At 35.7% G+C, this 13,331-nt stretch overlaps 1 protein-coding gene across 3 annotated transcripts in view; it reads right to left on the bottom strand.

The window, feature by feature from the left end:
* The window catches only part of ATAD2B (ATPase family AAA domain containing 2B), a 143,060-nt gene that overhangs the window by 45,349 nt on the left and 84,380 nt on the right, over positions 1 to 13,331 (bottom strand). For all 3 annotated transcript variants that reach the window (XM_069495191.1, XM_069495192.1, XM_069495193.1), the window contains one exon: positions 9,620 to 9,806. In XM_069495191.1, the coding sequence (XP_069351292.1) occupies positions 9,620 to 9,806 (187 nt within the window). The remainder of the gene's footprint in view (positions 1 to 9,619; positions 9,807 to 13,331) is intronic.

Raw genomic sequence — 13,331 nt, 5'->3', positions numbered from 1 at the left:
CTCAAAGCCAGCATAGCTTTCACTTGCCAAAAAGGGGCCATACAGGAAAGAGGGAAACAACTTTATGCTATCAAAGAAACTTCCAGATCTTATCTCAGTCATTTAACAGTATTATAAATGTCCTAAAATTATAAAACACAGGTAAAAGAAAAATCTTAAGAGCTAAAACATTCTCAATTTTTACCAAAAGTAAAAAGCTGGCTGGTGTGGTGGAGAACACCTATAATCCCAGCACTCTACGGAGATGAGGTGGGAAGATCACTTGAGCCCAGGAGTTCAAGGTTGTAGTGAGCTGTGATTGTGCCACCGCACTCCAGCCTGGGCAACAGAGCAAGACCTTGTCTCTAAAAAAATTTTTCTAAATAAAAAAATAAAAAGCACTAATAAGTTTAATTCCTTGTGCCATACTGATTGCTTTATTCCATTTAACTAGATTTATTGAGCATTTTCTGTGAAAAGAAGGCACTGTCTAGATTCTAAAGATTCAGTAATCATGAAATAAGGTGCAAATTTCTTTACATGCATAGAATATCAGCCTGTTATAAAACATATCTATACTAGTTTCTGAACTATAGCAGTAAAACAAATTAATATTTTATGAAAATTAAATCACTCAAATTCTTTTCTTGATATTTTCATTCCCCAGGACTTCAAGAGTTTCAGTAAGTGTGATATACTCTAGATCAGATTAATTTAATTTGCTTACCACTCAAAAAAGAAAAAAGGTGTTGCTATAGAAAAACACAGACAGCCATGTGAGCAAACATAAAAGCATCCAAAGTATACACTGACTGCAACAGAGAAACCCAGAAGCCCATAAGCACCAACACAAGAGCAACTAAAGTATACATATAGGGTAAGTATATTAATTCCTTAATGCTACTCAACCAAAAAAATTCCCCTGAGAATTTTCAGATGAAATTCCTTTCTACAGAAAGAAAAATATTAAAACTTTTACCAAAAAAGACCTTATTCACCTTTTGAAATTGTTCATAACACCACCTAATACCCATACTCCAAAGCTTTTGACAGACCACATATAAATTAATTCAATCATGACTCTCTATTAAAAACATAAAATGCAGCACTTATCAGTCCTTTTTTTCTAAATTAACAGTAGAAATAATACAAGAGGGAAAAACTACATTTCAGGATGTCAGAATAGAGGAATCCCAGTTGTTGCTTTTTTTTTTTTTTTTTAAGAGTGTTAATACCAGTAAGTCTTTTACTATAGATATTACATCTCCTGCCTTGTTATGAGGCTTAATAATTATTGTGAACTTAAGGGGCAGCCATAAATCTTCCAGGCTATGCCAAAGTTTTCCATTCTCCTCCCAGAGCCTTTGGAAGACAATGAAATACTCAGTAACATACATGTATACACACACACACACACACACACACACAGAGCTATGTTATAAATTCTGACATTTGTTTCAGTAATAAATATCCAACTACTGACTAGTGACCAGCTAACGTACAGGCAGTCTCGGGTTACAGATGAGATATATTCCTGAGAACATCTGTAGGTTGGATTTATATGTAACTTGGATCCCTGATGAACAGTATACATACAGTGCTAGTAATAATAACAACAGCAATACTATAATGGTGCATAGGTGGTAATAACAATACAGTGTAATACTATAATAATATCACCACCCCTGTAATGTAATAAGTTACAGAAAATATTGTGCTCTTTAATTCAAACAAACAGAAGATAAAAATAAACTCATACAAAAAGTTTAGACAGGAGATAACAGAAATTTCAAAAGTCTCACCTAATGCTGCATCAATGCTAGGCTAATAGGAATGTTACACTTATTTTGATCTTCTAACCAAATCAGTAATAACCTTTCCATTTCAATAATTAATCCACTATGCTGCTTAGTAATAACTGACACTTTCATTGGAGCACTTTCACATGTTCCATTATTCTCACTTTAACATTTGTATTTAGGTCATTAAATGTGAAATATCTGATTTTGAATCAAAAGTATAGTTTATTATATCTCAAAAAAGAAGCAGTACAAGTAAAATATGCGCCTAAACTATTTTTTGCCATCTTAACGGTAGGTTGTTCAGGCCAGCATCGAAGCCTGGAGAGTGAGTGGCTATGAAATCACGAAAGGGTTTTTTCACAGCTTGTTGAGAATTGAATATTTTCCCTTGCAAGAAGTGCTCCAAAGCCTGGAAGAAGTGCTAGTCAGTTGGTGCAAGATCTGGTGAATATGGTGGATGACAGAGAGTTTCCAAGTCCAGTCTCTGTAATTTGAGCAGGGTTGCTTGTGCGACATGTGGTTGAGCGAGGTCTTACAAGAGGATTGGCCTGTCTCTGTTGACCAATCTCGGCTGCTTAATCTCAAGTATCCTCATCATTTCCTGCAATTGGTTGCAGTAGACATCTGCTGTAATCGACTGAGCAGGTTTCATGAAGCTGTAGTGGATAATAGCAGCGCTGGATCACCAAACAGACACCATTAGCTTTTTTTGATGAATATTTGGTTTTGGACTGTGTTTTGGCACTTCATCTTTACCCAACCGTTGTGCCTAATGCTTGTGATTATCAAAAAGAATCCATTTTTCATCACACAAAACAGTACGGTGTAGAAATGGTTCGCCTTTATGTTGTGAAAGGAAAAGAAGGCAACCTTCGAACCAATTTCTCTTTTCTGAGGCTCATTTAATTCATGTGGAACCCATATACCCAGCTTCTTTACCTTGCCGATTTGTTTCAAATGGTCCAGTATTGTTGGAATAGTAACCATCAAACCTTGCTGCTAATTCACAAGTAGGTTGAGAGGGATTTGCTTCCACTATAGCTTTCAGCTCATCATTATCCATCCACCTGGTCTCTGGTCACCCACGTAGCTCATTTTCAAGATTACAAGGACCAGAACGCAACTTTTCAAACCATTGACTTACTGAGCCTTCATTAGCCACATCCTTCCCAAACACTTCGTTGATGTTTCAAGTTGTCTGTGCAGCATTGGTTCCACAGCAGAACTCATATTTGAAAATAACATGAACTTTTGACTTATTCATGGCTTCACAAAAATTGCTCTAAAAAAATTTGAAAGATAATCACAAGCCAAACCATGTGTTTGAAAGACCGAGGAAGTACCTTTCACAATAAAAATAAAACAAGAAATGCCAGGGTGAAATGTCAGAGATATCAACTGTAAAACTTAGTACTTAAGGAAATCAGACATTTTATACTTAATAACCTAATAATTGTTCCAAGAGTTGAATGATGGAAGCTTAATGCTTTCTCAATGAATGTGGCGTGTCTGGCTGTTCTCTTGTTATTTCTACTTTTGTTTCCCTTGTAATCACCTTTCTCTTTGCTGCAGGCTCTCTGGGACTTGCAATGGACTTTCACTTTGGAGGCATGGTCATAAGAGTAAACACAGACTCACAAAATTGAATTAAAAAGTTAAGACAAAAGCGATACTGTGCATAAGTGACCGTGTAAACAATGAGACTAGCCACTAGCAGAAAGATACTGTGCCAACAAACTGCTTACACCACGTGGATTTGTTTACATGTGCGGAAGAAACTAGCTCCCAATTATTAATTTATTTAATTATGAATTATCCTCAAGGGGAGCCTTGGGAACCTGTTAGTTAATACTGAATGCCATAAGTCGGGTCATCCATAAGCAGGGGAATGCCTGTTTTGTTATCTCAAAGTGTGATCTATTAAAGACCTAATACAGTAATACCTGGGATGCATGTTTAAAGTACAGATTCCTGGGGTTTATCTCCAATTTAATGAATCAGAATCTCTGGGTGTAGAGTCAGGGAATCAGAAATTTTAATAAGCACCCCCAGATGATTCTTATGCATGTTAAATTTTAAGAAACAACAAGAACACACTATAGTAAACACCAACTCCTGCTATTTTTCACTCCAACTGGTAATATTAATCAATAACTGAGGCAATCAGAAGGAGAAAAGGAAGTTCTGTCACACATTCTTGTGCATGTATATGTTTTATAGGATAGACATAAATTAGACATGATCCCCATGGTATAAAGAACATCAAGTAGGCCAAGGCGGGAGGATTGCTTGAGGTCAGGAGTTCGAGACCAGCCTGAGCAAGAGCGAGACCCCCATCTCTACTAAAATTAGAAAGAAATTAGCTGAACAACTAAAAATATATAGAAAAAATTATCTGGGCATGGTGACGCATGTCTGTAGTCCCAGCTACTTGGGAGGCTGAGGCAGAAGGATTGCTTAAGCCCAGGAGTTTGAGGTTGCTGTGAGCTAGGCTGACGCCATGGCACTCTAGCCCAGGCAACAGAGTAAGACTCTGTCTCAAAAAAAAAAAAAAAAAAGAATATCAAGTAGGAGTCTTCCCCTTTTCCACCTTATCACACATATAAATACAGCCCTTTTAAAGTGACTTAAGACTTCTTCCCTTTAAGACTCCCTTTCGTGTTCATGTTACACTATTAAATACCCAACTTAATTTATATTAAGTATCTTACAGCCTGGAGAAAAGAGAAAAGCATGCAAGAATAACTTGTCACAGACTGAACCCTTATATTCCACATCTATTCAGAGATAACCCATACTATAGGAGGACTAGCTCCCAAGATAGGTTAAGACAAAGGGGAAGAAAAGGGAATAGAGAAGTAAAGAGAGAAGGGCTTTTTAAGTTTTTCCAGCATTATAGCACCTGACTCATGCACTCTCTTCCCTAAGACTTTTATACCTACTTATAACCAGGATTGCCACACTCTACTGATTATATAAAAATGCCTCAGTTTCCTTATACAACAGCCTCTTTTTGGAAAATTTATTAGAAAAGACAGTGTTATACTTATGAATTTAAAATAATTTAAAATATGCACTTAAAATACAAACAATCAGGGATTAACCAAGACAGTTTATCTGGTCTCCAGTCAATGTTGAGAGGAGTCTGGGTTTCAACTATCATTGATGCATAATTCTCACTGGGGTCCTGGCAGATTGGAAATCCAAGTGCTGGTCGCTCAAGAATAAGTTCTACTTCTAGCCCAGAGGCTCTTAGGCATAAACTGAGAAGACAAGACGTCTTGATGTACTACAGGAAGCGGAATACAACCAAAACAATAAATAGTGTGTCTTTGTTGTTTTCCACTACCAAGTGACATCTCTCTCCACTCTCTCCACCAAGACAAAAAAGTTGTAAAAGCCAAGAAGTGTAAAAAAGATGAAGTTATGTATGAAGTTAGAATTCAAATTTAGCCAAGTAGGATTCAGAATCATGCCAAGCAAAAAGCAGAAAAAAGCCTAGAATTCCAATAACATCAACATATATTTCATTGCATGCTTTCTAAGTGTTTCTTTACCTATACTGGACTAACATTAAACCAGTAGTACGTTTGTGAATATATACACATAGTAGCAATAAATAAGGAACTATAGACAGTAAGACCCTTCTCACTTTGAAAACGTTTCTCTTTCGAAATGATCTTTAGTGTGCTTGATGTAATCAAACATACATGTTGTAAAAAGATAAAAATTTCCAGACAGTACAGCAGAGTGTAAACTAAAAAGACAAAATTTACACATTCCCCAATCCTCCAAATTCCTTTGCCCCAAGCCAAAGCAACCATTAAAAGTTTTTTGGGATATTTGCTTTTTTCACTAATATCTCCTTCATCTTTCCTTATCAGCCCATGCAAATCTACCTCATTCTTTTTAGTGGTTTCATAGTATTCTTTTGTATGCCAAGATATGCCATAATTTATTTTAGCCAGTCCCACATTAAAGGACATTCAGTCTTTTTGTTTTCATGTTTTGTCAATTATATAAAATGCTATAATATCCTTGTACATCTAGTACTGAATACCTGTATCTAACATATCTTTAGGAAGAACTTCTAAACAAAGAATTCCTGGGACAAGGCTACATGTGATGGCTCACACCCGTAATTCCAGCACTTTTGAGAGGCTGAGGCAGGAGGATTGCTTGAGGCCAGGTATTTGGTGAGCACTGTATGTCAAGTCTATTTGATGAGTTTATTTTAATACACATAACAACTTCGTGGTGCTATTATCTCCATTTCATAGATGAGGAAATTAAGGCTCAAAGAAGTTAAGCAACTTGTCCAAGATAACAACTAAAAAGCAAAGTAGCTGAGATTTTAATCTGTGTGATCTGACTTGAGTACACACTCTGAATTGAAGAAGTAGAGTACAATACTAAAAACAAGGTATGCTTCTTCCTCTAAGGTTCCACTTCTGATTAACACAACATAATTATTAGTACATAGTCACAAGTACTATAGCGAGGCACGGCTCCCTCTATGCAGATGGCACTGTAAAGTATTCACTGATATATTCCCATTCCAAATCCCTAAACTTCCTCATTCCTGTAGTAGTTCACTCGCAACCCAGGGATCTGCAGTAATGATTTCTAAATCATGTCAGTTGAGAGGAAGAGGTGATGAGAATGTTGACATATTAAATTTAACTGATACCTAAGGCAGAGAAACTACCTAAGCTTTGCCATTTATTCATATATAGATTAACAGCAGTGTGTATGTGTATATATATATGTACACAAACACACACACACACACACACACACACGAAGTACATTCACATACAGGGATACATGCTCAACAGATTTTTAACTGCCTGATCAAACACATTTGGACTTCATCTATGTAGAACATTCTAACCCGCCTGCCTCAAAAAGGGTTGATCAGAAGACTGAAGATAACAAAATTCTTGGGCTTTTGGTTTCCGAAATAGGCTTCTGAGATCTTAAGGCAGAGGTTTTAATTTGAAACAACAAAGTTTTCAAGTCTACAAGCTCAGTTTGAGACACAAATGCCAAATTCCTAAAGATGTATTTACACTGGGACCATGGGAGAAATAGTTCCATTCTGCCCTCCTGTAATAAAGATGCCTTCTTCCTCCTAGGCACAAGAAGACTGGGATATTATCAAAGGAAGAGGACCTTGGGTCAGGGCTTTGACACAGATCATTTCTGGTGGGAGGCTTCACTGGCCCTTAGCTGGGAAACAAACAAAGAGACAAGGAATGTCTTTCATTTATTCAACTATCCCCCCCCACCGTAAATTTTGGTTTTCTTTTTGTAGGCCCTACATATAATGTTTTCATTTAATTCCTAGGTAAACTTGGCTACTTTAAATAGGACCTCTTCCATTATATTTATTTCTAAATTGTTATATTTTGTATAAAAGAAAACTATTGAATTTAGATTTTAGAACATTACCTTTGAAAGTGTCCACCTTATGGAATTCTTTTACTGTCTCTAATAATTTTCTAATAGACACTGCAAGTTTTCTACATAATCAATCATATTATAGGCAAATACTTATAACTTAAATACATCCTCTCCAATATTTATACTTCTCAATGTCTAACCAAATCAAGCTTACATGCCTTAATGGTATATTATTCTTTTGATATGTTGCTAGATTCCATTTGTAATATTTTCTTTATGATCACTGCCTAAGTGAGATTAATCTACAATTTGCTTTGTATCTCTCTGAAAGGAATGATATTGCTATTTTTGCCGATTCCAGAGCTTTTTTCCTTTTCCTGTGCTTTGAAACAGCTTAGCATCAAAATGATCTTATATTTTAAGGCTGAAATAATCCACCTGTGAAACCATCTAAGTTTAGTGCTTTTAAGATACTTGCTCAAGTTCTTCTTCCATGGTTGGTGTCTGTTTGGATTCTCTCTTCTCTGGGGTAATTTTGTTAATTTATATTTCCCTAGTAATCATTTGGATTTATTTTAAATGATACTACATAATTCTCTTACTTACATATAACCTGCAATAATTTCATCTCACTACAAAGGAAAAATATGAGCAAACATATAAATCAACATTGTTGAAAACATAGCCAGGATAAGTTAAATGTATCAAACTAGGGACAAAATACTGGTTTACTGCTTTTTGTTCAAGGGTTTTAGAAGGAAACTTTTAAATAGGGCCTTTTTTTTTTTTTTTTTTTTGAGACAGAGTCTCGCTCTGTTGCTCAGGCTAGAGTGCCGTGGCGTCAGCCTAGCTCACAGCAACCTCAAACTCCTGGGCTTAAGCAATCCTTCTGCCTCAGCCTCCCGAGTAGCTGGGACTACAGGCATGTGCCACCGTGGCCAGCTAGTTTTTTCCATATATATTTTTAGCTGTCCAGATAATTTCTATTTTTAGTAGAGACGGGGTGTCGCTCTTGCTCAGGCTGGTCTCAAACTCCTGACCTCGAGCGATCCTCCCACCTCGGCCTCCCAGAGTGCTAGGATTACAGGCGTGAGCCACCGCACCCAGCCAAAATAGGACTTTAAAAGTAGTGAACTACTGATAGGGTATTCATATCACATAACTATAAGTAAGAGAGAAATTAAATGGACACTACTGGCCAGGCACAGTGGCTCACGCCTGTAATCCTAGCACTCTGGGAGGCCGGGGCAGGTGGATTATTTGAGCTCAGGAGTCCAAGACCAGCCTGAGCAAAAGCAAGACTTCATCTCTACTAAAAAAATAGAAAGAAATTATATGGACAACTAAAACTATATATAGAAAAAATTAGCCGGGCATGGTGGCGCATGCCTGTAGTCCCAGCTACTTGGGAGGCTGAGGCAGGAGGATCGCTTAAGCCCAGGAGTTTGAGGTTGCTGCGAGCTAGGCTGACGCCACGGCACTCTAGCCTGGGCAACAGAGTGAGACTCTGTCTCAAAAAAAAAAAAAAAAAAGGACATTACTGTGAACTGCTTAGAAAACACATATTTCTTGCTACATGGTAGGTTTCAATTAGATAATTATAGTATATGTATTATTTTAAAAATGTAACTGAAAAAAAACAAAATTATATAAAATGTCTTTACTGCTACTACTCCAGTTATCTAAACTACAAGTAAATACTGAAGTACAAAGTGGTATTTGCCTAATTTATTTATTAGAAACATTATTATTCAAACATGTAATGAGCACTTACTATGAGCCAGACACTGTGTCAGTTACAGAAATGGTTCACACATGGTCCCTTGGCTCAAAAATCTTATTCCCCTCATCCCTATTTCCAACATGACACACTTATAATGGTTATATACAAAAATTTCAAGAAATATAAATACCCCCACTAGAACTTTGCTTCACAAACCAGCAAATACAAAATAGTTGAAAATCAAACACACAACTATTAATACAAATATCCATAATTTTTAAATTGGTATCACTATTCTATATTAATACTAAATCCTGACATCTCAAATTGGATTTACCTTCCTTTCTATGATAAGGCCATAAGCAAAGAGAACTCTAGAACTGCTCTGAGACATCTAGAACACTTTGAAAAGAGGGTCAGGAAAAAGCAAAAGAAACCTCTTTTCTTCAACGTTTAACAAAACACGGTATTAAAATTTCAGTAAGGAAGGATCATGAGAAAAACAATGAACTCACTTTAAAAAATATTACATACCAAAAGGATATTTTGTACTAATATTAGAATGTTAATGAATAACCAACAAAAGATAAATATTTATGTTTATGTTACTGTCCCTTGAAAAAATCTTATCTATAAACAAAAATCACTACAAAGGTATAAGCAGTAAGAAAGTTGGAAGTACTCTGATAGTGATATGGTATAAACCTACCTGTGCACATGATTCTTCAGGTGTTTTGGCACTAACTGAATAAAGTGCTGGGAGATCTAGTCTATGCACAGAGAATCTTTCAAGAGTGTGCAAAACTGCTGGAGCAAGGTGAGAAGTCTGACCTGAGCCTCGTTCTCCAGACAGCAATAATCGTGGCCTGTACGAGGTTGGCTGATGATATGGTGACCTGTAATACATGTTAAGACACAATGACTTGAAAACTATATATTCTGAAGATCACTATGAAATACAAGGCAAAAATATTTATATTAAAAGAATATATTTCCAAATTAATAGAACTTTCTTATTTTCTGAGTACAGTGATTTATTTTTTCATTAATCATGGTTTTAAAATGTTGATAACTCTGACCATATTAATAACCAAGATATAAAAATGTTAAAATCCATCCTAAAAAAAATACAATTACCTTGGTATTCAACCTATCATACCGCATATATTACCTTAGAGAATGCATAAAACTCTGAGTGTCATTTAGTTTTTAATTATCCAAGGTCAAATGTTAAGAATTCCACTTCTCCAATGAAGAGGTGGATCTAGAGGTTATTTCAAGGTTAGGACTTAATTAAGAGGTGAGCCTTCAAGAAGTAATTATTTAACAGTCATGTGGGCTCTGTCCTCATGAAGAAATTATTGACCTTATAAATGGGGTTGAGGGAACTAGCTAGTCCCTTCAGTCTTTTCCAACATGTGAGAACAAAATGTTTATCCCCTTCACAGTCTTGGTCCCCTTCAGAGAAAGCAGCATTCACGGTGCCATCGTGGAAGCAGAAATCGAGCCCTAACCAGACACCAAACCTGCCAGCACCTTGATCTTGGACTTCCCAGCTCTATAACTGTGAGCAATAAATTTATGCTGTTTAGAAATTGTCCAGTCTAAGGTATATCATTATAGTAGCAGGACTAGACTAAGACAATCACAATTTTTAAAATAGCCAAAAAAAAAAAAAAAAAAAAAAAAAAATTAGGGCTTTTTTGGAGACAAATTTTATTTCTGTGAAATAAAAGCTAATTGTTTACCCTAATATATGATCTCTAAAGGCCTACACCAGAAATGGAAAATATTAATATATTAAACCAAACTTAACTTGTATTCTCAAGATTCTACAGCACCATTAAAATAAATGAAACAAGTTTATGTACTCTCACTGTAGATAATGCTGGAAATTCTAAGGCAATGCAATAAGAATAAAGCAAATTAAAAATGGAACTAATAGAAACATGGAAAAACTGATACTTGTAAAGGATATGATTATGCATTAGAAAATTCAAAAGTATTAACTAATAACTACCAGCAAAGTAATAGCAAGTCAGATGAGGAAAAAACCCACAGTATTTAACACATTTTTTTTTTGGTCTTAATATATTTCTCAAACATTATCAATAACCAATGTACACCAGGCACAGTGGCTCATGCCTGTAATCCTAGCACTTTGGGAGGCAAAGGCAGGAGGATCACTTGAGCCCAGGAGTTCAAGACCAACCAGGGCAATAGGGAGACCCTGTCTCTACCAAAAAAAAAAAAAAAAAAAAAAAAAAAACCCAGTGTAAAAAAGAAAAGGAGGTCCCATTCACAACTGCAAAAATAATACAAAAGGTAAAACAAATAATATCAAATAATAATCTCAGCAAGAAAAGTATAAAACTGAGCTTGAATACAAAGACTAAATATTAATATATAAAGATGTCAATTCTTCCTAACCCATTTATATTTTATTTTATACATTAAAATTTTCAATTCAAAAGGAATTTTTCAGGGGAGAGGGGTTTAAACTTATTCTCAACTTTATCTGAAAGATTAATCAAGTAAGAACATCAAGAGTATTTTGGAAAAACATGCTACCAATTTTAGAACATTCAAACATGTTTATTAACAAGTACTTCATACAGATTTCTTATTCAATTTTCTTAACAACTCTATAAAATACATAGTTTCGTTTTATAAAACAGACAAGGAAACCAAGGCTCAGGGAAGTTAGGTATAAGATCGTACAACTAGTGGCAGAGTTCAAAATCTCATTGAGGCCCACATAATTGCAAAGCCCAGGTTCTGAACCACTATATTAAGATGTGCCCTACTTTATATTGAAACATATTATAGAATAACAATTAACAGAATGTCAAAGAAAAGAAACACAGAACAATGAAACATAATACACAGCCTAGGAAACAAATCATAGTAATTGAAAGAATTTCATATAAGAAGGAATGGAACAGAAATGGATGATAAAATAAATACTATTTAAAAATAAGCGGGAGTCAGACCCTCATTTCGCAGCACAAACAAAATGAATTCTAACACAGAAACAAAAAAAAAAGACAAAAAGATTCATATATTTTTAATCCATAAAAATCTAAAAACTTTTGTAATTCAAAAATTATAATTGAGCCAAACAGCAAACAACCAAATGGGATAAAGAATTTGCCATAAACAAGAACAGTTCTTAACATACAAAGAGTTTATGTGAGCTGGGTGCTCCCATGTGTAATCTCAGTGACTCAAGAAGCTGATGGTGGGGGGAACCACTTGAGGCCAGGGTTTGAGACCAGCCTGGGCAACACAGCAAGACCCTGTCTCTAAAAAAAAAAAATTTGTTTTAAAGCTTATGTGCATAGTTTTTTTTTTTGTTTTTTTTTTTAGGAAAACCACCTCCATGAGTAAATGATGTAAAATAGACAATTCAAAAGGAAAACAGAGATAACATTTTTTTAATGTTTTTCATTTAACAATTGTAGAATGCTTCCTATTCTGAATGCCTTGGCCCTAGATATCCAACAATACCAGTATTATCATAAAGCTCATCACTGAGTGGTATTTAGTGGAAAAGTTAATATTCAAATTACTATAATTCAGTGTGATTAGTAAGTGGTATTGTACTTAAAAGTACATGGTGCTATGGGGGACCCCGATTAGAAACTTATAAAAGGCTTTCCCAGAAAAAGTGACACAAAAGCAGAAACCAAACAGACTGGAGGTAGAAGGGATGAATTCCAAGGAAGCAAAACAGACGTACAAAGGACCAGAGGCTAAAAAGAACATGGCTCTTTGGGGTAACTGATACACCGTTCATATGCCAGCTTTTTTTTTTTTAAGTATTTTGGGACAATGTAGGGGTTAAGATAGTAGGGTTAGGGAGAGGAAGAAGAAGGACAGTTAAACTATGAATGGGGTATGAAGGGTTTTGCAAGCCATGTTAAAAGTTTGGAATGTGTACTGAAGACAACGGGGAAGCATTAAGATACTTTAGAAGAACAACATGATCATATACATGCTTTGGGAAGACAACTCTGTCTCAGTATGTCAGTATAGGAAAGGGTTTGAAAGAAGGCAAAACAGGAGGAAAGATGACCAATTAAGGGTCTGCTATACCAACCTAGGCATGAGATGTTAATGACAGTCTAAGAATAGTGTCAGAGGAAGTAAGAAGGAATAGCCTAAGATGACTTATTTAGTAAGAAAAATCAACAAGACTTAGTCATTAACTAGACACAGAAAGGAAGAAAAAGAAAGGAGTTGAGAATAATGTCAAATTCTAGCTGGGACAACTGAAAGGATGGTAGCTCACAGGAAGAGAAGGGGAGATATAGTCCAGTTATATACAGAAAGATCTGTGGCACAACAAAGGGGAAATGGGCAGCTGGACAGGGCCTGAAGCTCAAGAGTGATCTGGGCTTGAGAATAATATGGTGGTC

This window comes from Eulemur rufifrons, chromosome 19, assembly GCF_041146395.1.
Source record: "Eulemur rufifrons isolate Redbay chromosome 19, OSU_ERuf_1, whole genome shotgun sequence".
Taxonomy (NCBI): domain Eukaryota; kingdom Metazoa; phylum Chordata; class Mammalia; order Primates; family Lemuridae; genus Eulemur; species Eulemur rufifrons.
Note: the sequence above shows the minus strand (reverse complement) of the source record. Positions and strands in the feature narration are given on the sequence as shown.